Here is a 27,364-nt window from a genome sequence, read left to right as displayed (position 1 = left end):
TCTTATCTGTAGCATAAACATGGCCTAAGATAGCATCATTTATAGGGACAGCTAGTTTATGTGAGACCACAGATGTTAATAATTCACTGGCTTGTGGGATTTTTCCCAGGCCTCCTTTTGGGGGGAGGAATGTCTTGGGCCAAAGCCATCCTCCTCAACATCTCCTGACGAGTCTTAAAATAATCAGGAGATGAAAAAATAGGCTCTGCCACAATTGCCTCATCATGGGATAAGAGAAGATATGGGATGTAGGCACATGAACAAATGGCTATAAACTGTCCAACACATTTAGGCTCAAAATTAGGCAAAAGTAACTAGCCATTGGAGAAACAAACTTCTAGATCAGCATTCCAAGAGGAGCATAAAGCACCTAGCTTCAAGACTGATCTTGATAAATGTAAGGAGGGCATAGTGTGATGAGGCTGCCTAAAATTGCATGTGGCTGAATGGTGCCTGCCAATAGTAAAAATTCTGGAGACAGGACTGGCTGGGGAGGGCTCTGAGTTACTTCTGTGAATTTTTTGCCAAGTATCTGCCTGGCAGATCTTGCCCACATGCTCAGTGTCTAATTGATCACCATATTTGAGATCAGGAAAGATTTTCCCCCTCCAGGTCAGATTGGCAGAGACACTTTTTTTTTACCTTTTACTGCAGCGTGGTGCACAGGTCAGCTTCAGGTTAAAACTAGTGTAAATGGTGAATTATCTGTAACTTGAAGTCCTTAAACCACAATTTGAGGGGTTCAGGAACTCATCCATAGGTTGTTTTTTTTATTTCAGGAGTGGATGAAGTTCTGTGGCCTGTGAGTACAGATGATCAGACTAGATCTGTGGTTTTCAAGCTACGGGTTGTGACATGTCAGGCACCGAGTCTCATTGTTGCAAGTTGATCAGGTGACCAGTGGAGGTGCTAAGGCAGGCTACCTGCCTTTCCCAGCACCGCAGTCTGAACTGTGCCCCAGAAGCAACCAGCAACAGTGTCAGCTGTTGGTGGGGGAGCACAATGTATGAAAAGAAGGAACCACGACCTCTTGCCTGGTACTGAAGGTAGCATGCAGGTGAAGTATAAGGCTTTATTATTGTATTATAGTAGATCTTCTATTAATTGCTTTTGCATTGCTTTAGAATTTATAGTATTTAAGGTTTAAATTGTATAGTAATTGTTTTTAAGGCTTGTAAAACAAACAACCGTATTAACTGCTTAAAGCTTGCAATAAATAAGAAAGTGGTTAAGTATCTCTGGAGTGTCCTGGTTTCCCTTGGATCTAAAATAAATTGAATCACATGAAAATAATATAAGCCATGGAATTTCCATAAAATAATTCCTAGACCATATATTTTAGAAAACAATCTAATCTTGATTTAAAAATGATCAGTAATGGAGAATACACCAGAACCCTTGGCAAATTGTTCTAAATAAAGGTTAATTACCTTTGTTGTTTAAAAATGTACATTTTATTTACAATCTGAACTTGTGTAGCTTCAACATCCAATCATTTGACCATGTTATACCTTTCTCTGTTAGACTAAAGACTGTGCTTTCTCTGCGAGACTGTGCTAATATTTGATATTTTGGAGACTCTTAAAACTCAGAGGAACATTCAAGAGTAGAAACCAGAAAGATCTGGTGCATCTATTCTGCAGGGCTTAACTCAAAATAAGCTAGGCAAATTGAGCTACGTCAATTGCGTAGCTTATTTCAAAATAGCCTATTTAGAAATTAGAAGCATCTACACAGCACTTATTTCAAAATAGAGCACTCTTCCTCCAACTTCCCTTACTCCTCGTACAATGAGGGTTACAGAAGTTGGAGTAAGAAGTTCTCCAGCTTGACAGTATTTTGACATTATTTCAAAATAACTGTGAGTGTAGATGTGAACTAAATTATTTTGAAATAATGCTAGTTATTTTGAAATAATGTGTAGATGTACCCTCAAGAAGATTCGAAAGGGGTGCAGTGAACCACAGATTCAGAAGTGAGGAAAACATCAGTATGAGAAAAGAGGTGTAAGAACGTAAGATTTGGTTTGTGCAGATATTTGTCATTTTTGTTAAATAGTAATCCCAAACTCAAGTTGTCTTTAGCGATCAACTTTAGGGATTTTGAATTGCACAAAGAGAGGTATTATTAGACTGTATAATTGACAAAGTTTGTTCAATCTTTCATTTCTGACATGGTAGGCAATATGACTTTTCCATATTCCATGGGTGAGACTATCAATACTTTTAGAACAGAACATACAGTTCTGGGATTCTCACTGGAGAGAAATCAAAAAATAAGAAAAAAAATCACATCAGAGAAAGCAAAATTACTGTTTTAAAATATTTATAGTTTTCTATATTTTCTTTTGAAATCTTGGTAATAGCAATAGATCATTTATTGTCACTAAACCAGAAGTTATATTTAATAATAATTCTAGGACACATACAAACCAAATCTTCTGAAATGCCATCATTTGTGAAATCCAAAAAGGTCATGGCAAATGTTGATAAATTTTTAAAAGCACAATGTCAGAGACATTTTATTACTGATGTGGGTGCAGGTTATTCTGCTGCCCATTAACTCCTTTCCTGATTTGATCTTTTTAACATTTATTACATAACTAAAGTACTTTCCTAATAATATACATTTAGTCTTTCACAGTTCCCATCTTTATTGTTATTCTCATATCTATTACAATCATTGCTGCAGTCAGTGACAGACTGCTGAAACAACTTATCTATGAATAGGAAAGAAAACAGCCTATAGAGTTTTAAATGTAGTTGATGAAGAAAGTCTCAGAGGGGTAGCTGTGTTAGTCTGTATCTGCAAAAAACCAAGGAGCTCTGTGGCACCTTAGGGTATGACTACACTGGCCCCCTAGTTTAAACTAGGGGGCTAGTGTAGACATACCATTAGAGACAAACCCCAGGTCTACACTGGTGATAAGTTCGAATTAAATATGCAACCTCAGCTACGTTAATTGCATAGCATAAGTTGATGTATCTTAACTCGAATTTTGGCACCATTCATGCTGCGGGGAGTCGAAGGGAGCGCACTCTCCCTTTGACTTCCCTTACTCCCTGTAGAAGCAGGACTACTGGCAACAGTGGGAGTGCCCTCTGTTTGAAATAAGTGTGTCTTCACTAGACCCGCTAATTCGAATCCCAGAAGATCAACTGTGGCTGCTTCAATCTTATCTGTAGTGTAGACACGGACTAACAGATTTATTAGGGCTTGAGCTTTTGGGGGTAAATCCCACTTCATCTTATGAATAGGAATGGAGGTTACAGAGGTAGAGGTATATATAGTGTGTTAATGAGACTCATTATACCCTTGCTTCTGTAACTTCCACTCTAATTCATCTGATGAAGTGGGTTTTACCCAGGAAAGCTTATGTCCTAATAAACCTGTTAGTCTCTAAGATGCCACAGGACTCCTTGTTGTTTTTGATGAAAAAATTATGCATGCTTGTAGAATTTGAGCAGCTGTATGTCAGAGAACAGACAACTTTACCCACTGAAGCCATTTTTAAAAGCTGCAGTTTTATTTTACTAAATTAACTATGTTAAAAACAAATCTGTGTCTAGTGTGGAGTTTCACTGCATTAAGTGTTACAATACTTTCATTTTCATTACAAGCAGGAGAATGCATGTAGAACATGTGTTAGGAAATGAAACAATAAATTAGAATATAATTTACAAAAGCAAAAAATAATAATAAAGTAACAGTGTACCACATTAATACTGAGTATAAAATAATAAGTAACTAATCACAATAATACAAAGGTATCTTCAGTCTGTATTATTAAGGATATCTATGTGACATTCACTCCTTTAACAAAGTTCCTAATGAAATGGATTGTTTCTGGGTGTATACACCTTGAGGGTTTTATTTATAGATTTTTTTTCCTTTTAGTTTAATCTACTTCAGTTGGTGATAGTGCTGAATCAAAGGATTGGCACCAGATTGCATTGTGTATTAAGAACTCTACTATTTGATTCTAGGCCTGCCATCATTATATAGCCTATACAAATAGTCCTATTGTTACTACTTAAGAATATAACATTATTTAGCTTAGCTTACATAGGTGGCTACAGTGTAGCAGCAGCAATGAACTTTGCTGGAGAAAACACTGATTTTTTAAAATTATTTCAATTTTTTAATTTTTTAGTCTGAAGTATTGCTTAGTTAGTAAATTCAAATACATTCTGGTGTTTTGTTCCCTTTAGCAATGCAATTCAGTGTTGCTTCAGGGAATTCCTTAAATTTCCAATCTCAGTGCTGTTTTAAATTGCAGAGTAAACATTGGATTCCCTAGTCCTCTAGCACCAGTGAAAGAGCAAAATGTATCTATGGAAACACTCCTTGCAACTTTAATGTCCTAAAGGAGGTAAAAAAAAAGATTAATTTTGAATACTTTTTTTTTATAAAACCTCTTGTTAATCAAACAGACGCATTAGTTAATAGACACAACTATCCTAGAGAAAACCAGAACCTGATGCAAAAAAACCTCTTGCTTAAAGAATGCCACAAGACCTTTCCCTTTTATCATATTTTTTACTTAGTCAAGACATGCTAGCACCAAGTTATTATTTCAATACGATGTAGAAAACTCATTCATTCATTAACTAAGGGCTATAACACTCTCCCTGTCCACATATGCAACTCCCAGTTTTATTATTTATTTATTTAGTGACACTCACTGACAGTAGGAGTTGTATACACGGGAACTGAGAGCAGCATATGGCCATATGTGAGTAAAGTCATGCTTACTGGAAATGGATTATACTGGTCACATGTGTAAGGAAATGAAAAACACTGTCAAGAGGTAGCAGATGACAGGAGTTTGATGGTTCTGAATAAGTGGGCTACATAAAATTCCATATATAGATTGTCAAAATGTTTCATAGTACAAGAGTCCTTTTTCCTTGTTAATTCACATTAGTAAATACTGTGCAACATATCTGGCTTATTATTAGTTAAATACATTGCTATTTAGGTTTCATGTGATTTATTTAACTTACTTGTTTAATTGAAAGAGTACTTTTTTTAAAAAAAAAGTGCCATTTGATTTTTAATGTTAACACACGGTGTTCTTCACATAATTTTAATTGCACTACAACAAAGGAGGCATAGTGAGTCACAAAAGCACATTCATTAAGTACCTGCTGCAAACTGCAAATGTTCAAGTACAATATATTAACATCAACAAGTACCCACTTTCCTTATCTCCTTGTTGAACCTTCTATCAAGAGGGGAAGGGGAAGAGGAATATGACATTAAGCTTTAGTCATGCTAAATTCTGGATCTGACTTGCCAAGTAGTTTGATTTCACATTTAAATGCAATTCAGAGTATTATTAAAACTAGTATTCAGTGAATATTAAAATTATGATAATATAACCAAAAAGTCCCGATAAGTCTTTTATTCTTTGGTTGTAATCCTTGCCCACTCGGTTATGGTCTTCACACCTGTGCATTAAAATGCTCTTTTTCTCATAAATAAATCCCTTCTACTGTATCAAAGAAGGAAACATATGAAACCCAAGCTACGTGTCAGCAAAGTTTGCAAAGAGTCCGCATTATTATTATACTTTAATAATTTCTTTTGCACTGGAACTTTTTGGTGATTGTGAATAGGGAGTAACATGTAAAACGCAACTAGATGCCTTTCTGTGGTTAGTAATGTAAACAATAGTGAACTGGAGTCATAAAATGTAAGCCTATACAGTAGTAGTGAAGTACGCAGCCCTATGGTCTTCACCACTATTAAAGTCTGAGTTCTCCATGATACTGAAATGTTTTCCTCTTTTAGTGGACATCTCAGTGTCATTTGTACAATGGCAAAATGGCTATTTACCTGTAGCACAGATTTATTAGCACACCTGTATTTCATGTACACCTGCAATAATTGTTGCACCTCTTAAAATTAAGCTCCTCGTGGTTGTTTTGTTTAGTTTAGTTTTGTATATGGCTCACAGCAGTGTTCAGCAAATATGGATTATTCCTACGGGAATTAGGTGGAATGAAGGAAAAATACATTTTTTTAAACTTCAGATTTATAATTGCTCCTTAAATAACATTTCCAAGCCCATTTTATAATTTAAATTGTGATGCTGTGTAATGAGATAAAAGTTAATAGTTTTAAGCTATGACTTAAGATTTTTTGTTTCTTCTTTACTTCCATAGTAGACCAAGTCATAACAGCTACATTTTTAACAGTTTTAAATATAAATGGATTCAGTGTCATTGCTAAGTCCATAATAAAAATTACTTTAATGGTCCAAGGAGGTAAACAAACTATTGGATTCAGTCAAAAGAACACAAATGTTCCACAGTAAGCTATTCTATGTGTGTTGTGTGGATCTCTCCAATTTGGCATGCCCTCCTTATACTGTGTCCAGCACTTTGGATGAATAAATCCCACTTCACAGAAGTTAAAATAATATTGAAATCCTGTCAGCTGGGGCTGACCAGTGGTTACGTTTTCCACAGGGTAATGCATTTGCAAGGACCTCAATCCCATTCCGGTGGGTGGCTCTCTTTGACTGACACATTTCCACAATGATATAACAAGGCACTCTCTCTTGCTTCTGTGGGTCAGTGTCCTTGGCAGGTCTTACAGCACATCTGTCTGAAGTATGCTCGGCTGCAGAACTTGAACTTCAGCACCAGTGGGCAATAAGCCACTTTGTTCACATCTTTGCACTCTGATGATTGAAGGTATAAAAGGGAAAATATTAGACAAATTAAAAAGGTACAAAAGGAAAGCCAATTGTGATTTCACATTCTTCTGTCTTCTCTATTCACCTTGCTCTTTGTGTAACTGTTCTTTCTAGTAGAGTTTATCAGATACAGTATATTTTTAAAAGTAATCAAAATATTTTCAGGTCTTCTCTCCCAGATGTTTATAAGTATACCCACCTTGTATTGAAAGAATTACCATTTGTTGGGATAAGTGATCATTTTAGACAGCTAAGAAATATGAGTCATTGTTCTTATAATATTTTTATAGCTTCTTTCTCAGGAGTTATTTTGTCAGTGAAGGCTTATCCAAAATCTAGCCTGAGCTGCCTTGTTTGTTACTATGGCTATGCATTTAGAAGACATCCTGAAGTAGAACATGCATAACAGCAGTGACAAGGAAAATTAACAGTATTTGTAAAGGTATTAGCAGTGTGAGTTTACTAACTGTACAACACAGCATGGCACTGTCAGTTTCACTGTAGAGAGACACAAGCCATTTCTATACCCATAACTCTCAGTTATTTAACGGTGTTTCTTTCTGAGGTTTAGATTCACAAAAGGAGTTAGGTGCCTAACTGCCACTTTAGATGGTTAAATCCCAGAATCAGGCCCCACTAGTATTCACAAAATCCCAGTCATCTATGGCTGAAACCTGCTTGGCACCTAGGTTTCTGCACTAAAATTTCCCTATGTTTCCATGCCTAAGTTTTTACCTCTGCACATGCACACCACTGCCTCACTTTAGGGATGCAGATACCGAAGCCCCAGGGTAATGTACAAACTGGGGAAATAGAAGTTTTACTCCAGACTTTGGCCAAAAACTTCACCCCCTGTATACAAAGATGGTATATATGTCTACAGAGGAAAGCCAAACTTCACAAGTCCACATTGAAAAAATATAAGGGGGATGGGAAAAAAATCTGATTTGATTTTCCTGCAGTAAGTTAGTCTAAAAAAAGCTACAACTTCTTGATCTCACATAATACTATTTGATACTGTCCTCTCCCTACACTCCTAAAATTGAAACAGCCACACACAAAAAGTAAGAAAAGCGAGTAAAGAGACAAGGGAATTATCAAGATTTTGAACCCTGTGTGTGTTACATTATTGACTTAGGCCCAGACCCTTATATATATTTGGGCTTCCAACTTGCTCTGAAATCAGTGCAATTTCGGACCTTAAATACTTTTGAAGATCTGAGCATTCATGATCAGGAATTGGATCTCATCATTGTTTCACAAATATTTTTTGTGTAATTATTTCCAAGGTTTTACAATTTTTTAATGCTTATATTAAAGGGGGGCTTTAAGGAGGGAAGGAAGAGACAGATCTGTGGGAGCTGAAGTGCAGTTGCTGACAAAGAATCATTTTATCTATTAGCAGCTGCAACAGGAGACAGGTTCAAGTAAAGGATTACTCCCAAAAGAGACACAAGTGTCCTCAACTATATGCGGGCCATCTGTTTCAGGAATGGATTCTTTAGGAAAAATGACAATTAATGGTGTTTTAAAGATAAAAAAGAAAATAGGCCATCCCAACTTTAAGAAAAAGTGGAATATCAGTCACAATATCCAAATGAAATCAGAATATTTCTTTTAGTTTACACATGTACAATCCCATCAATAACTGATGATAACAAGAAGGCTGGGGCATTTAATACCTATTTTGCTTCAGTCTTCACTAACAAGTTTAATGGTAACCAGATACTCAACAAAATTAATATTAACAACACGAAGGATAGAACACAAGCCAAAATAGAAAAAGAACAGGTTAAAGACTATTTAGACAAAGTAAGATGTATCCAAGTTGGCAGGGCCTGATGTAATTCAGTCTAGGTTATTTAAGGAAATAGTGGAAGCTATCTCGGAACTGTTACCAATTATCTTTGAGAACTCATGGACTGTATGTGATGTCTCAGAGGCCTGGGAAAGTGTAAACAATCAATTTGTAAGCACCTAGAGGATAACAGGGTTATAAGAATACTGAGCATACATTTGTTAAGAACAAACCATGCCAAAACAACCTAATTTCCTTTTTTATTATTAAATTACTGGCCTAGTGGATAAGAGGAAAGCAGTAGATGTGATCTATTTTGATTTTAGTGAGGCTTTAGACACTGTTCTACACAACCTTGACATAAGCAAACTAGGGAAACGTAGTCCAGATGAAATTACTAAAAGGTAGGTGCATTACTAGTTGAAAGAGTATATTCAAAGAGTAGATAGCAGTAGATTTGTTTTCTGTGCAATTGGGAGAGCACATGTGTGTGTGGGAGGGGTGGGGTCCCCACAGGGGTCAGTACTGGGTTGGTGCTATTTATAATTTTTCTTAATGACTGGTATAATGGATTGTAGAATATGCTTCTAAATTTGTAGATGACCCCAGGCTGGGAGAGGCTAGATGACAATTCAAAATTCATTTGACAATTTAGAGATTTGATCTGAAATCAACAAGATGAAAATCAATAAATACAAGTGCAAAGCACTTCACTTAGAAAGGAAAAATCAAATGCACGATTACAAAAAGGGTTATAATTGGCTAAGGTGGTAGTTTGCTGAAAAGACTCTGCGGTGCTTAGTGGATCACAAATTGAATATGAATGAAACAATGTGATGCAGCTGCAAAAAAGCCTAAAAACTAATAGGAATTTTATAAATAATAGGTAATTTTCCTGCACTATTAGGCACTGGAAACGCCTCAGCTAGCATATTGTATCCATTTTAGAGAGCACACTTTAGGGAAGATGTGGATGAATTGGCAAGAGTCCAAAGAGAGCAACAAAAATGATCAAGGATTTAGAAAGCCTGATCCAAGATGAAAGGTTATAACAATTGTGCATATTTCGTCTTGAGAAAGACTGGGAGGGAATGTAATAATAATCTTCAAATATGTGAAGGGTTGTCACAAAGAGGATGGCAATCAATTGTTCTCTATATCCACTGAAGGTGGGACTTTGGAAGCTGCTTGCAGCTATTGTTTAAAAAACAGTTTTGAAAGAGATACATGATTGATGAAATAGTCTCTTTTACATGGGCTATAGGGAAGAGGTTTAACAGAGCCATTCTTATTGCTAGTGCGAGCAATATCCACAGAAGAGTACATTACTCTCCTTGTGCAGTAACAGAAGTTCTTCGAGGTGGTTGTCCCTGCGGGTGTTCCACCTAAGTGTTTTGAGTGTCACTGTGCTTCTAGTCGGAGAATTAAGATAGCAGTGCCCTTAGTAGGCTGCACACACAGGGCAGCCACCGTGCGCTATTAGAAGTGGCTACACTGCATATGCAGCTAACAGACTCTTCAGTTCCTTCTCTGCCCCAGAATGAGATGTTCTGAAGCAGAGCGGAGGATATGTGGGTGGTGGAGCACTCACAAGGAGAACCATCTTGAAGAACCTCAGTTACTGCACAAGGTGAAACAAAATACAGGACTATGTAGCACTTTAAAGACTAACAAGATGGTTTATTAGATGATGAGCTTTCGTGGGCCAGACCCACTTCCTCAGATCAAATAATGGAAGAAAATAGTCACAACCATATATACCAAAGGATACAATTTAAAAAAAATGAACACACATGAAAAGGACAAATCACATTACAGAACAGAAGCGGGATGTGGGGGGGGGGGGGAAGGAAGATGAATGCCGGTGAGTTAATGATATTAGAGGTGGGGAAGGGGAAATGTCTGTGAGTTAATAGTATTAGAGGTGATAATTGGGGAAGCTATCTTTGTAATGGGTAAGATAGTTGGAGTCTTTGTTAATTCCCCTGCGGAGAGTGTCGAATTTTAGCATGAATGCCAGTTCAGAGGATTCCCTTTCAAGTGCAGATTTGAATGTCTTCTGAAGTAGGATGCATGTTAGCATGTCATTCAGACAGTGTCCTTTCTGGTTGAAATGACAAGCAACTGTTTTTTCTTTGTGATCCTGTCTAATGTCTGTTTTGTGGGCATTGATTCTTCGGCGAAGTGTCTGAGACGTTTGTCCAATGTACATAGCAGACGGACACTTTCGGCACATGATAGCATAGATTATATTTCTGGATGCGCAGGAATATGTGTTCTTGATCTTATAACTCACTTGGTTAGGCCCAATAATGGTGTCAGCAGAGTGAATATGTGGACAAAGCTGGCAGCTGGGTTTGTTGCAAGGGAAAGTACCAGGGTTGGTATTAGTGTGGTATGTCCTGTGGTTGTTGGTAAGAATCATCTTGAGGTTAGGTGATTGTCTATAGGAGACTATGGGTCTGTCTCCCAGAGACCCATAGACAACCACCTAACCTCAAGATGATTCTTACCAACAACCACAGGACATACCACACTAATACCAACCCTGGTACTTTTCCTTGCAACAAACCCCGCTGCCAGCTTTGTCCACATATTCACTCTGCTGACACCATTATTGGGCCTAACCAAGTGAGTTATAAGATCAAGAATACATATTCCTGCGCCTCCAGAAATATAATCTATGCTATCATGTGCCGAAAGTGTCCGTCTGCTATGTACATTGGACATACGTCTCAGACACTTCGCCAAAGAATCAATGCCCACAAAACAGACATTAGACAGGATCACAAAGAAAAAACAGTTGCTTGTCATTTCAACCAGAAAGGACACTGTCTGAATGACCTGCTAACCTGCATCCTACTTCAGAAGACATTCAAATCTGCACTTGAAAGGGAATCCTCTGAACTGGCATTCATGCAAAAATTCGACACTCTCCGCAGGGGAATTAACAAAGACTCCAACTATCTTACCCATTACAAAGATAGCTTCCTCAATTATCACCTCTAATACTATTAACTCACAGACATTTCCCCTTCCCCACCTCTAATATCATTAACTCACTGGCATTCACCTTCCTTCCCCCCCCCCCCCTACATCCCGCTTCTGTTCTGTAATGTGATTTGTCCTTTTCATGTGTGTTCATTTTTTTTAAATTGTATCCTTTGGTATATATGGTTGTGACTATTTTCTTCCATTATTTGATCTGAGGAAGTGGGTCTGGCCCACGAAAGCTCATCATCTAATAAACCATCTTGTTAGTCTTTAAAGTGCTACATAGTCCTGTATTTTGTTTCAGCTACACTAGACTAACACGGCTACATCTCTATCACTATTGCACAAGGTGAGTAACCCTCTCTTCTCTAAAGAATGCCCATGTGGGTGCTCCACCTAACTGATTATGAAGCAGTAGCTCGGTGGAGGGAACTTTGGTATATCTTCCTTAACTGTGGACTGAACAGTGTATCTGAACTGTGTGTCGGAGGTTGAGTAAGTCTCTAAAGCGCAGTGTTTTGGGAAAGTTTGTGCAGACATCCAGATGGCAGTTCTGTAGATGTTATAGGATGTTCTTAAGGAAAGCCATAGATATCCAGTTTATATCTACAGCATCCATATCCATAGATGCAAATATCCACAGCTCATTTTTTCAGTACAGATGCAGATACAAAATTTTGTATCCGTGCAGGGCTCTACTGATCCTCCATGAACTTGAGTAATTATTTTATTATCCAATTATAGTTTTTGGTCTGTACAACATCCCTTGGCAACGAATTCCACAGGTTGCCTATGCTTTGTGTAAAGTACTTCCTTATGTTTGTTATAAATCTGCAGCCTATTAATTTCATTATAAATCCCCTGGTTCTTGGACTGCAAGGAGCAAATAACACTTCCTATTTCAGTTTCTCTACACCATTCATGATTTTATAGACCTCTACATATACCCACTTAGTTATCTCTAGTTCCAGTATTTTCCTCACATGGAAGACTTTCCATACCCCTACTCATTTTTGTTGCCCTCCTCTGAACTTTTTCCAATTCTAACTATAGTAGAAAGAGAGAGAGCACCTGACAAATAAGTTATTGGCTCATAGGCCCAGTGTGAGACCTGAGACCTGAATTAAAATAGTAGTCAAGTCTTGCTAATATAAAGCAAAGTTAGCAAGAGACAGGTTGTGAGCAGGCTCACAGAATCAAGCAAGAATAGGGCTCATATTGCAAAAACAAATTCCAGAGAAATGTTAGGCACAGGACACTTGCATAATCATATTCCAGAAGGGTGGCACCAGAACACCTCAATTCTAAGTTGGTATAAACACATTCCCCTAAAATAGCAGGAATATATTGCCCTCTCTTAAAGATAAGATCAGGATGAAAGCATGGTGGATGGAGATGTTTTGATTGAACAAACATGTATAAAGTAAAGGGTGGCAATTAACTACATGATAGGGACAATACATAACTTTTTTGTATTGGTGTATAGAATGGAGTCTCAAAGGGACTGTCTTTGGTCTGCTCAAAAGCTGTGTCCATTGTTATGTGCATACATACCTAAGGCTTGTTCTACACTACACCCCTCTATTGGCAGAGGGATGTAAATAAAGCATATTGAAAGTGCAAATGAAGCGGGGATTTAAATATCCCATGCTTCATTTGCATAATCACGTTCTGGCGCTGTTTCGAACAAGCGCCATTTCAAAACTGAAACCGTGGCTTATAAGTGGTTCAACAGCAAGGTGATTTTTCGACAGACCCTGTACTCCACTGCCTGAGTGCTTTTGCTATTAATGGGTCTGTAGTTATTGCACAGTACGAATAGAGTCTGCTCTATGGGTTATCTGACCAGCGCCAGTGCAGCATTCAGAAAGAACACATACTCAGCCAGCATGGGATGAACATAAATGCATGCAGTATTCAAGATGAGTACATGGAATTATATGATGGCATATTGATAATTTCTGTCTAATCCTTTCCTAATAGTTCCTAACAGTTAGCTTTTTTGAGTAACACTGAACATTGAGTGGATATTTGCAGAGAATTATCCACAGTGCCTCTAAGATCTCTATATGAGTGGTAATAGCTAATTTAGAGCCCATCATTTTGTATGTATACTTGGGATTTGTTTTCCAATATGCATTACTTTACACTTATCAACATGACAATTCATCTACTGTTTTGTTGCCTAGTCATTCAGTTTTGTGGGATCCCTTTGTAACTCTTCATAATCAGTTTTGGATTGTGAGATCTTGAGTAATTTAATCATCTGCAAATTTTGCCACCTCACTATTTACCCTGTTTCAGATAATTTATGAATATATTGAACAACACTGGCTCCAGTACACATGCTTGGAAGAACTAGCTAGTTATCTCTCTCTATTGTGAAAAATGATTAGTTATTTTAACTCTTTTCCTGTCTTTTAACCAGGTAGTGATCCATGAGAACAACTTCCCTCTCATTCCATGATGGCTTAGCTTGCTTAAGAGCTTTTGGTGTTGAATCCTGTCATGATCATGAGGTTTAGCCAGCACTCTCCGCTGCCACCATGTCATGGCTCCTTCTCCACTCTGGCACGATAAATGCAGAAGTGGGGGCCAGCAAAAGTACCCCAAAACTTTATCTACCAGGCTTTGGTATAAAATTTCCCCCCAAAATCTTAACAACCTAGATTTTGGGAATAAAACGCCACTGCCATCACCCAAATATTAATAAAGCAACCCGGGAGAGACTACTTGGGAAATCTCACTGCTAAAGTACAAACCAGGACACAAAAATTAACCAATACCAGGTTAATAAAAAGAAAAGAGAAAGAACTTTTATTATCATCACAATATTCCTGTTGCAAGCATAATGACTAGATGGAACAATAACAAAATAATATACACATGGAGGAGAAATTTACCATGGGCCAGGGACTTAGTTACAAAGGAGAACAAAACCCATTTTTAAATGCACAGACCAGATCCCATTTCCCAAACCATAAAGCAATAAAACCTAACGGATTTATCTAAACGTTATCCTACTTACAGACACAAGAGTATTTTCTTAAAGGGAGATATCCTGTCCCCTTCAATAGCTGGATAGAAACTACTCAGGGACAAAGGAGGGAAAAACCCAAAAATTCCTTTGTCCGGGTTTGAAATTCCTACCTACATTTCTATTGGCTGCCTGCCACCAGGTTTAGGTAAGGGACATATTTAACCCCTTAGTCCGCAGGATGCTGACTAACGCTCATGATCATAACAAATCCTGTCCAAGAGTTTCTGAAAGCTTAAGTACACTATAACAACTGGATCTCCCATGTCAACATGCTTGTTGACACCCTCACAAATATTAACAGACTGATGAGATAAGACTTCCCTTTGTAAAAGCCATGTTGACTTTCCCCCAACATATTAAGTTCATCTAAGTATCTGATAATTCTCTTCTTTACTATAGTCTCAATCAATTTGCCTGCACTGAAGTTAAGCTTACCAGCCTCTAATTGCTAGTATCACTGGAAATTTTTTTTAAACACAAATTGCATTACATTAGCTATCCTATAGTCATCTGGAACAGAAGTTGATTTTAATCAAAAGGTTGAATATCATAATTAGCAGTTCTGCAATTTCATATTTGAGTTCTTTCAGAACTCTTTAGTGAATACCATCTAGTCTTGGTGACTTATTATTATTTATTAATTTGTACCAAAACCACCTCTCCTGAAACCTGAATCTGGGACAGTTCCTCAGATTTGTCATATAAAAAAATTGGTTCATATGTTGGAATCTCCCTCGCATCCTCAGTAATAATGACCAATACAATTCATTCAGATTTTTCACAATATCCTTGCCTTTGAATACTTCTTTTTAGCACTTTCAACATCCAGTACCTCCTCTTCCTGATTGGTAGGCTTCCTGCTCCTGGTGTACTTAAAAATTTTTAGTGTTAGTTTTTGTGTCTTTTTGCTAGTTGTTCTTCAAATTCTGGTTCAGCCTGACTAATTATAGGCTGCCAGCATTGATGCTCCTTTCTGTCTTCCTCAGCAGGATTTGGCATCCATTTTCTGAAGGACGTCTTCTTGCGTCTAATTGCCTCTTGTACTCTATTGTTTAACCCTGGTGGCATTTCTACTTGTTTTTTTTTCTTGTTGTATTATTTGGGGTATACATTTTCTCTGAGTCTGTATTATGGTATTTTACATAATTTCTATGCAGCTTGCAGGCATTTCTCTCTTGTGACAGTTCCTTTTAATTTCTGTTGAATTAGCTTTGTCACTTTTTTGTAATTCCCCTTTTAAAGTTAAATGCTGCTATGGTGAATTTCCTCCTACAGGTATGTTACATTTGATTATTATGATTTCCATTGACAACTAGTTCAGCTATATTCATGGCTTGGAACAGATCCTATGCTCCACATAGAACTAAGTCAAGAATTGTCACTCCAGGACTAGATGCTTCAAGAAACATTCATTAATGGTGTTTAGAAATGTCATCTCTGCAATCTGTCCTGAGGTGACACGTACCCCCTCACTATGGAGATAGTTATTACATTTCCCCATTATTATAGGATTTTCTGTTTTTGTAGCCTCCCTAATGTCCCTCAGCATTCAAATCACCATCACCTCTTGTATGCCATGTCAGTTCCAGAATATTAGAAAGATATGATGGTCAGGTAATTACTAAAATATTCCTACTGATATATTCTTATTATTCAAGCATGGAATTTCTATACATAAATGTTCTGTAGAACAGTATGATTTATTTAATATTTTTACTATATTTGACGCTTTGCTTTCTTTTACATATAATGCCAATTCCCCACCAGCACCATATACTGTCTATATATTTTATTTGTTGCGATTACTGTGTCCCATTGATTATCATCATTCTATCATCAAGTTTCTGTTATGCCTATTGTATCAATATCCTCATTTAATACTATGCACTCAAGTTCACCCATCTTAGTACTTAGACTTCTAACATTCATATACAAGCACTTATAAAAAATGTCAGTATTTACTGTCTATACTCATTCATAAGCTGACTATTTTTGGAAAAAAATCCTTCTGTGAAGTACTGGGGTCAGCTTCTGAATGGGTTCTGGGTTATTCCTGAGCCACATTAAGCAACGCCTGAGCCATTTTGCTAGTTCTGCAGCTGGGGAGAACGGTTTAATTTAAATTATTAAACAGATTAATCATTTTAACTTTCTCATGTTAGTTTACCAAACTTCATTTTAAATAAAGTAAAATATTATGTCCAACACAAAAGGCTTCAATATTTTCCTTCTTTATGACAGGGGTGGGGAACCTTTTTTGAGTTGGGGGTCACTGACCCACAGAAAAATCAGTTGGGGACAGTACAAGTGAGAAGCAAAAGAACTCCTCCAAAAAATCCCAACCCTCACTGATGTGGCCCCCAACTGAGACACCTCATTCCTCTGTGCTCCAGCCCCCATGGGGTGAGGGGAAGGGAAGGGAAGGACTGAGGTTCAGGGCTTCTCATAGGCCAGATTAACTTTTCTGGGGTTCTGGAGTTAGTGGATTTTGTGGATCCCCTTAGGCTCTGGGCTGGGAACAAAAATGAGGAGTTCAACATGAAGGACAGAGCTCCCAGGAAGTGGGATAGAGATGCAGGAATGGGTGAGGAGGGCAGAGTCTGGAAGGGAGTTTGGCAGCTAGAGAGGGTGAGGAGTGGGGGCATGAGAGGGGGCTTGGAGGCAAGAGGGGGAGTAACACAGAAAAGGTGAGAGGGTGAGAACGCATCCAAATAGCTAGTGCCTTGCTTCCCTCAGCCCCATGACCCCCCCCAGCCCGATCCCCTGCATCGCCACATGCCCCTCAGTGCAACTCCTGCCCCTTCCCATCCTGCCCCCACATCCCCGTGCCCCCAGCACTCACCAGCAGGATAGCAGCACTGGGGCAAGGAGAGGCGGAGTGGAGAAGAGTCTCTTCCCTGCCCAGACCAGCACTTTGCCTACAGGCTGCGTCTCCTGGAGTGGAGCAGGTGGACCCAGGGGCGCCCAGGGTTGGCTCCAGCCCAGTTGGTCACAGAGGGGTGCTGGGAAAGGAGCTACCCAACCCTGCACAAAGCCCACGGGAAGTAGCCCAGGCCCCGGCACACCATGTGCACCGGCCACCTAGTCCTGGCTCTGCAGAGCAGGCCCAGCCCTGCCCCCTCCTGAAGCAGGAAGCCTGTAGCTGGGATGGGGGTATTAACCCCTTAGTTCCCGGGAGCTGCACCCCTAAGCCAGGCAGGGGCAGCTCCAGGGACATGCAGTCACTCCTCTCCCGGCCCTCCGCCCTCCCATCAGGGAGTTCGAACTGTTGCTCCAGCCGTCAGCTGCTCGGCTGAGGCTGGAGCCACAGCAGGGCTCCCTGATGCGCAGGGGGAGGAGTAGGGCTGAGTTCCCACCCCGCATCCCATGGGAAGTCAACTCACATGCCGCTTATGGCACATGTGCTGGGGGTTGCCGACCCGTGCCTTAGAAACTAACAAAATATGTAGAAAAGCTTAAGAGGAGTAGCCGAGTTAGTCTGTAACTGGAAAAACTTAAAACACAACAAATAGTCTAGTAGCACCTTAAAGAGTAACAAAACATGTAGTCTTTTGTGCCCATGAAAGCTCATGATACCATCTACATTTTTTGTTAGTCTGTAAGGTGCTGCAAGACTATTTGTTGTTTTTTTACTGATAACACTTAACACTTTAAATATTAGCTTCCCGGCAGCCAGCAAATCCTACAGTCCACCTCCCCATCCCTTTCTTCCTGTGGCTAAAGCTCAATGTTAAAGTGTAAAGTACTAAAACCTCAGCTGAGAGCCTCTTTGCTGAGGTTGACCCTGAGGAGCTGAGATTGGACATCTGTACTTTGGATTTGGCTTATAAATGGGTCAGTGACGTTTTACCATTTTTTCCTCTGTGAGTTTGGGGGGTCAGCTTATAAATGAACGGTCTTATGTTCGAGTATATACAGTAGTTGTCTGCCTTCATGTGATGTGATGAATGGGACTCTTTTTGGTTTGACTGTTTCTCTTGAGCTCTATCCTTTAATTCCTCCATTTCTATCTTCTTCTCTTTATTAGGTCACAGAGTATCCCCTTTAATAAAACTGCCCCTATAGGATATGTCTGTACAAATCCACTACTCCTCTGTATCTGTCAGCTTTTCCACAGCCGCTAGTTTAAAAACTCTATAAGCTTTTGAATTGTACATGCCAGCAAGCAGCAAGCTGATTAAATTCTCGTTATGTAGAGTAACATTTATTTTGCCTTCAGCTTTGTGGCAGGTGTATAACCAAAACTCATTTTTTCTTGTTTAGAAAGTAAATAATATTATTTAAAAAGAAATGTTAACATGTTCCACTAAGAGCAGCTGGAATTGCCTGCTTAGCTCAGTCTAATGGAAAATGGTTGATCTTTATGAGACGAAAAGATTTTATGTAATAAAAGCCTGAGATTAGTTATGATCTTTAGGATTAGTAAATTCTTGAAATCCTAAAAGCTTTGTGTCACCACCAGCATGTTAAAATACTTTGCCTGACTATTTACGTCAAGGGTGACATTATAGTAACACAAGCAATTTAGCCATGTAGACTAAATGGATAGGGGCCATTAAATCTAGTAATTCAAAAATTTCAGCTTGTATTATATTTAAGAGGATTGTGTTAAAGGCCAAAAGGGATAAGCAGAAAATGTTCTATAAGTCCACATTCTGAGACAAAGCACATATTCAGTATTTAACTATAGATATCAGACACATATCTATACAGATATATTTGTAATTAATTGAAAAAATGAGAGAGAAAGCAGTTGTTTTACAGTCAAACTCTAGTTGCCTTTTTTTGAAATTTTGGATCTTTAATATTTCAGAATGTAGGACCAAATTGTGCTCACAGGTATATGGCTACATATTCCTAATAGCTTCAGGAGGATGCATAATAGGTACTGCTTACCCTTTTTGAATCAATGTACATTATGATCCATACCAGCTAATATAAACTGGCTCTAACTGCATCTATAACAATTGTCCTTAACTGCCTTCATATATCTCCAACCTCCAATGAATATTTTCATTGTGTCCAAGGGCAAAAATGTGAACCTTATGGCAATCTAACTTTTAAAACTGTTACTTAAGATAAACATTAAAAAGACAATTGTCTTCATTAGAAGAACTTACGCCAGCTCTTTCTCTTCTTTATTGTTCTTAGAACATGGTATTTTTTTCAATAATCACAGTGTTACTAAATAACACCAAAACCCTTTAGTCTGGAAAGAGGTGACAAGTAGGAAATAAATCATACTCACTAACAGGGTCAGCCTTAAGCTGATTTGGCCGAATTGGGCCCCGTGCCTAAGGGAGTCCCGTGCCCTGCACCCGGAAGTCGGCTCCCTCGGCTTGGCCGGCTGGGCTCCCTGCCCTTACCTGCGCACACTGCCGGCTGCTGCTGCCGCCATGCAGGTGAGCGGGGAGATGCCCGGGAGTGATGTGATGTCACGTCCAGGATTTTGAAACTGGAAAGATGGCGGTGGTGTGCGCGGTTTGGAGTCTGGCCCCGCAAAAGGTAGGTGAGGGGGAAACTAGGAGGAGGTCTGGGAGAGGAAGAGGCTTGTGCGGAGGAGGAAGTAAGGGGAAGGTATCAAGAGACAGGCTGGAGGAGAGACAAATGACAGGGGACCAAGTGCACACAATGAGGGAAAGGCCAGGAGGGGAGGTGTCAGTGGGAGGAGGCACAGGGTGATGCTGGGAGAGGAGAAGGGAGGGGAAGGGCATTGGGGGCTGGAAGGGGAGGTGCTGGGAGAAGGCTTGAAAGAAGGGGTGGGCATGCAAAAGGTAGGAATGGAGCAAGGCAGGTGTGAGGGCACAGGGGCATGAGGGGAATGGAGCAGAGAGTGGTGAGGGGATGGGCATCAGGGAAAAAGGGGGAAGGGGCAGTGACGGAAGGGGGAGGGACGAGGAGGGTGCAGGGCTAAGGGAAGGTACAGGTGCCAGGGGATTCTGGGCATGAAGCAGAAGCGCAGACACCTGCAGGGAAGGGACCAGCACCAGAGGAGAGAGGCTGGGCAGGTGTGTAGAGGGAGGTGTTAGAAGAGGGGTAGCTCACATGGTCAGAGTGGGGATACAGGAGGAGTGGGCACAGGGGCGAGAGAAGGACTGGTGGAAGGGGGCAGGTCACAGGAGAGCTGAGGGCAGTGAGAAGGGCAGGAGTCTGGACAGCAGAGGAGGGTGAGGAGTTTGGGGGCAGCAGGTACCAGGGGAGATGATGGAGCAAGGAGAGGAGACATGGCAGCAGAGAGAAAAGGGAAAGGTTTATAAAATATTTATTAACAACTTGGTATGCTGCCCACGGCCAGTTTCTTTGCGCTCCACAGTGCAGTTTGGGTTTATGTGGGGATCAACACGTGGCCAGCGAGTGGGAGCCAAAACAAAAAAGTAGTCAGTGTAATGATCTTCTGTTATGTTTTAGTAGTTAAATTTTTGGACTCTCATTGCTCATGAAAAATGCTGTCACATGAGTAGAAATTGGGTAAATATTGCATTTTATTAATAGCAGCAGAACTGACTTAAATGGGGCCTGTGTGTTGTGTAGTCTTGCCTTAATCTTTATATTCATGCCTGTCAGTGTGAGAGAAGCTATTTGTATATACAGGCAGTCCCCGAGTTACGAACGGGGTTTGCTGCCTGTCTCCCTGGTCTGCTGGAGACTAGCAGACCAGGGAGACGGGAAGCAAAGCCTCTGAGGACGCCGGTAGCGGGACAGCCGTGGCGAGTCTGGGCTGTCCACTGCCCGCGTGCTCTGCGGCTTTGCTCCACGTCTCCCTAGACCAGGGAGACGGGGAGCAAAGCTGGGGAGCACGCGGGCAGTGGACAGCCCAGACGCGCCGCGGCTGTCCCGCTGCTGGCGTCCTCAGAGGCTTTGCTTCCCGTCTCCCTGGTCTGCTAGTCTACAGCAGACCAGGGAGATGGGGAGCAAAGCCGCGGAGCACGCGGGCAGCGGACAGCCCAGATGTGCCGCGGCTGTCCGGCTGCCGGCGTGCTCCGCGGCTTTGCTCCCCATCTCCCTGGTCTGTTGGTCTCCAGCAGACCAGGGAGCAAAGCCACGGAGGCGGCGGGACCGCGGTGTGTCTCGGTCCCCCGCCCGCGTCTCCCTGGTCTGCTGGGGGGGGGGTGCAACTAGTACGCTCCCTCCCCCCCAGCAGTCCAGGCTTTTCTCCAGATGCCTGTGGTAGAGCAGCTGGGGCGCTGCTGGTGAGTCCCGCAGCGCCGCTCTGGGCGCTACTGGACCAACCCGGCAGCACCCCAGCTGCTCTGCCCCAGGTGTCCTGATTCAGCCGCTGCTGGTCAGTTTCAGCAGCGGCTGAATCAGGACGCCTGGGGCAGAGCAGCTGGGGTGCTGGTGGATTGGTCCAGTAGCGCCGAGGAGCGGCGCTACTGGAGCAACCCAGCAGCACCCCAGCTGCTCTGCCCCAGGCGTCCCCAAGTCAGCAGCTGCTGAAACTGACCAGCGCTGACTACAGGAAGCCCAAGGCAGAGTTGCTCTGCCCCGGGCTTCCTGGAATCAGACGCTGATCAGTTTCAGCAGCAGCTGACTTGGGGACGCCTGGGGTTCTTAAGTTGAATCTGTAGATGTCTCATTCCCTGCCTAGGCGACGTGAGACTTGGCTGGTTAATTTCCAATCCTCCTGTTTATTCTTTTCCTAAGCCAAGAGGGCACAGTAGTTCTGATGGGGGTTGGAGAGGGGATGGAAGCCAGATCCAAGATCAAAGAGCCCTGGGAAGTGGGCCCATTGAAAGGAGACTGGACCTGTGGATGACTTGGGGGTCAGCAGCAAGGGTCTCCTTTGGGAAGCCTCCTCTTTGGAGGTGAATGTGGTGGCATTGAGACACCACACAGAAGCAGGCGCCACAGACACTAACTGCAGATTCATGGGACGGCTCTCACAAATCTTGCACATGCATAAAATGATAGATCTGCAGGAAGGGGGGCAGTGGCGTAGTGAGGGGGCTGGAGGGGTCAGTTGCCCCTAGGAGAAAAATAATATAAAATTTAGTTAAAATAGATGTCATACGTTTTTAAAAGGAATACCATATCTCCTGCCTTTTGTCTATTTTTGTCTCTTTAGGCCCCCAGTTAAAATTTTCAAAAGCACTTGAGTGACTAAAGTCATTTTTGAAAATTGGACTTGGAAATCTAAGCTCAGATTTTCAAAGGTAATTAAGCTCCTAAAGAGTTGCCAACTCGGATCTTCAAATATATCTATCTGATCTTTACACATCTCTGAAAATCTGGTCATAAGTGTCCTAGTCAGTTCTGAACGTGAGATGTAGGAGCCCAGTCCTAATTCCTACAGGCTTTTTTTTTTTTAATTTGAACATTTATCTACACTAATTCCCCTCCTTTCTCTTTCACTATCCAATAAATGTATGGGTCAAAATTATAGGTGCTTTGTGAATATGCTGACTTGAGAGTGGAAAGATTTCATATTGTCATGTATGATTCCTGGTAACCCATATCAAATATGAAAAACTAGGTTGATACCTGTTCATATCAAGAGCTGTTGAATTCAGTTCACCATTTGCAGTATCTCATTAGGATGGTTAGTGGAGAAGATATTGTGGGTTTTTTTATTTATACTGTGGGCAAAGCATAGGCTCACAAAAATTCCTCCATTGTTTTACCATGAGTCTCAAAACATTTGGTGTTTTTGTAAAGGCCTGGAGTCAATTGATTATGTAGGAATCTCAGCTTTCATTTAAAAAAAGTTCTCTATACTTCTGGGCCTTACAGCTAAGGAGGAAAGCTTTAAAACATGAACCCTAAATACTCAAGAAACAAAAGGCCAATAAAAATCCAACATGTTTTATTTTTAAAAAAATCTTATGATATGTAGACCACTCATATAACTTTGTGTAGGTGTTCCTTGTGATTTTTGGGTTGGCAATACTGCTCTTTGATTGGTGAATTTAGAGAGGTCTCTCCCTTCAGTTTCCCTTTCCACCCTCCTCTTTTGTCACAGGTCATCAGAGAATCATAGAGACAATGGAGAGTAGGGTGAGTCCATGACTATGGTTAATGACTGGTCAGGGTGATTAACTATTATCAGCTGGTGGTCTGAATGAGCTATCTACTGCTATCTGTTAATCAACTGTAGGAAAAGGCTTCACGAGCAGACCTTATTTATATAGACAACCTTTGCCACAGAGATCAGTAGACACACTTGCTGTGTCAAGGTGATCAATTTTGGCTCTTTTGGGTTGAAATTCACTTAAGACTTGGAGCTGGGAGAATGAAATGTTATCCATATTGTACGATTAAAAGGTTAATGACCTGAACTTACTATGACCTGGCTTAGGGTCTACCATAACTTGAACACTAAGCAGAGGATAGTGAGTCACATCTAACTGAAAGTCACAGAAGATGGAAATAGGTTTTATTTCTGGTGGTGTAGAGTCTATTTGGGAGTCCTTAATTATATCTGACATTTCACATCCAGTTTTTAAAGGCAGAGCTGACTAGAATCAATTGAGAGTCCTTGTCCTGTCTCAGTGATCGCTTGAGCAAAAATCATAGATAAAATCTTGTGCAGACTGACCTTGGACTCGACATTCAAGCAGTGTGTTGAAGGGCAGTGCAAAGGAGGCAATGGTGGTGAGGTACCATATTACCTAGTGAAATCATTGGTGCTGAAATCACTAAGGACTGGAACTTGACCACAGAACTGACACTTTCTTAACAAAGACTCCATTTTTAATATGTAAAAAGTAAATCAATGTAACAGAAAACTGCAACGCTCTCTGGTAACTTTTTAAAAATCAAACTTTAAACTTTATTGAAAAAATTGGATAGTTTGCAATTGAAAATATTTGACCTACACTTAAGGCAACTCATTTAATTTTGTGTAAAATTTTGCATAATAAAGGATGGCATTTTTTTTGTAAATGTTCAACTATATTGATATACATTTTGATCAGATCTGCTTCTGATGTGATATTTGTGTATGGTTATGGTTTGTTGTGCGTGTGGTTTTTTTTTTTTGCTCAACAAAAAATCCTTGGGCGGGGAGCGGGCCCCGCCAAAATGGTTTGAATTGGGCCCTGCACTTCCTAAAGCTGGTCCTGCTCACTAATAAATACTTTTTTACACTACTTCTTGACAAAATACAACTTTTTTCCAGCTAATTAACAGTTAGCTCTTGATTTATAAAAGTGCAGGATTTATTTTATACAACCATCTTCACTGATAATAGATAGCCAAGAATAAAAGATGTAATATTATCTGAATGGGAATTAAAAATATTGAGATAACAAAGGGAAAGTCTTTCAATTAACAACATTAAGCTATAAGCTTCTATGTGAAATCAGAAGTTCTAAGAGATTAAATAAAATGCCCATCTAAATTCACACTACATTGTTTCACTTATCTAATTGAAATCTCCATCTGACAAGTTTTCGTGTTAATTCTGAATTTATGGAGTCCATCTATTAGCAATCCTTATTGTGCTACAAGTACAGTATTAGGGTAAATGTGAGCAATGTTGCAGTTATATAGTTAAAATCTGAATCCAAAACAGGAAAGACTTTTTACTATAAATGTGTGTCTTCTGCATTATGAAGTAGAATACAGGACAACATTTTGATGGTAAACACTAACAGGATAATAGATTTCCAACCTTTCAATTCTGTGAGAAGACACAAGTAAATCATATTTGATATTGTATTTCATATTACACATAAAATAATGTTAAAATATAATGATTAAAGTTGCAAAGTCAAGGACTCAGAAGTGAGGCAATGCCAGAGTTAAGGTTTACGAGGCAACTTGACTTTGGAAACTTAATGTAGTTCCTGCGGAAAGAAGAGCAAATATGGCAGGTGACCAGCTAGGATTGCTAGTGGGAACTCACCGTTAATTACATAATTATGCCCAAGCCATTTTACTAGAGCTGCAGCTAGGGAAAATGGTTTTATTTAAATTATTAAACAGATTAACTGTTTTAACTTTCTCATGTTAGTTTATCAAACTTCATTTAAAATAAAGTAATATATTAATTCGTGTCCAACACAAAAGGTTTCAATGTTTTCTTTATTTATGGCATAGATGGGGAATGGAAGGTTACTCACCAGGTGCAGTAACTGGAGTTCTTCAAGATGATTGTCCCCGTGGGTGCTCCACCTTCAGTGCATCAGTGCCATTGCGCTCTTGATCAGAGATTTGTGATAGCAGTGCTCTGTGGCCGACTGTGCATGCAGAATGCCGGGGTGTGCAATCTGGAACGACTACTATGCACACGCAGCCGGCCACCTCCTCAGTTCCTTCTCTGAGCTGGATGTTCTAGAGTCTGAAGCAGAGGGGAGGAGGATGGGAGGTGGAGCTCCCACAGGGACAACGATCTTAAAGAACACCAGTTACTGCATCTTGTAACCATGAGGATTTGGACTGTTTTGTTGTATATCACGGGGAGAAAGTATATGCATGCCTTTCATACCGTCCTATGTAGGTTGATGTGTTGCCTGGATTCATCCTGAGTCCATTGGCCCTGGACTACTCTGTGGCTGAGGTGTGCTCCCCAGCCTAGCAGCGATGCATCTGTAGTAATTGTGGCTGGCGGGGGTTGCGTTGGAAAGGGACGCCTACAAGTACATTGCCCTGGTGGGTCCACTATGTGAGGGTACATCTAGATTTCAGAGTTTTTCCGAGATACCGGAGGTATTCCGGAAAAGCTCTGCTGTGTCCAAGGAACGCATCTGCTTTTCTGAAAAATTTTTCGGCAATCCTGTAAACCTCATTAAACGAGAAAGAAGGGATGATCCAAAAGAGGCTTTTTTCCTGATATTTGACCCAGTATAGACGGGCCAAATGTCAGAAAAGCCTCTTTTGAAAGAAAAGCGGAAAAAGGTATGCAAATTGCAGTTCACAATTTGTGTGTCTTTTTCTGACTTTTCTTTGTAGTCTAGACACAACCTTACAGAAGATTTTATTCTGATAGGTAAGGAGAGTTGTGTGTTCAGAGAGTGAATTTGCAGGCGGTAGATCAAGTGCAGCCGTGCTTGTAGTGGCCTCATGTGTAGGCGAGCGTGGGTTACTACGAAAGTGGCCACCACCATGTGACACAGGATTTGAAGGCAGAGACATGCTGATGTCACTGGGCTGTTCTGGTCCCTCAATGTAGTCCATCTATGGATTTGTAGTGAGGCACTGGCTAGTGTGCAATCTAAGTGTACCCTATAAACTCTAGTGTCTGAGTTGGGGTGAGTGTGCACCTTGTGATGTTTTTTGAGGCTGAGTGTCATGAAAAGAATTCTTGTTGTTGCTACTGCCTGCGACATGTGCTACTGTGTTGGGCCCGTCACTAGGCAGTCGTCTATGTAGGGAAAAATGGTGATGCCCACCTTGCATAGATGTGCAGCCACTACAGCCAGCACTTTTGAGAATACTCTTGGCACTGTCGAGAGTCCAATGGTAACACTCTGTCCTGGAAGTGTCTGTCTTGTACTATGAAGCGTAGGAATCTCCTGTGTGACGGGTGTATTGATATATGGAATAAGCGTCCTGGAGGTCGAGGGTAGGCAGCCATGCTCCTTTTCCAAGGAAGGGATAATCATCCCTAGCATCACCATCTTGAAGCATTGGTACCTGATGAAGTGATTTAACCTGAAGTGGTCCAGAATAGGTCTCCAACCACCTGACTTCTTGGTGGTGAGAAAGTAATGGGAGTAGAAACACCTGCCCCTGTGATGTTGTGGCACCTCTTCTATGGCTCCCAGCTTTAGAACATGTTCTTCCTCTTGTGCGATCACATGTTTGTGAGAGGGGTCCATGAAAAGGGAGGGATGGGAGATGGGATGGAGGAATAACTAAAAATGGGATGCAGTAGCCAGTTTTC

The 27,364-nt window shown here is 40.6% G+C and overlaps 1 protein-coding gene across 5 annotated transcripts in view; it reads right to left on the bottom strand.

Annotated features, from left to right (window-relative positions):
- Positions 1-1,493: 1,493 nt before the first annotated feature.
- ADAMTS6 (ADAM metallopeptidase with thrombospondin type 1 motif 6) overlaps positions 1,494-27,364 on the bottom strand; it is a 368,722-nt gene continuing 342,851 nt past the window's right edge. For 3 of the 5 annotated variants that reach the window (XM_006117000.5, XM_075932394.2, XM_075932395.2), the window contains one exon: positions 1,497-6,691. In XM_006117000.5, coding sequence (XP_006117062.3) covers positions 6,582-6,691 — 110 coding nt within the window. In that variant the 3' untranslated portion in view covers positions 1,497-6,581. Of the gene's footprint in view, positions 6,692-27,364 lie in introns of all 5 variants that reach the window. The other 2 variants (XM_075932396.2, XM_089779378.1) reach the window with 2 other exon arrangements.

Source organism: Pelodiscus sinensis, chromosome 6 (genome assembly GCF_052426305.1).
Source record: "Pelodiscus sinensis isolate ZL-2025 chromosome 6, ASM5242630v1, whole genome shotgun sequence".
Taxonomy (NCBI): Eukaryota; Metazoa; Chordata; order Testudines; family Trionychidae; genus Pelodiscus; species Pelodiscus sinensis.
Note: the sequence above shows the minus strand (reverse complement) of the source record. Positions and strands in the feature narration are given on the sequence as shown.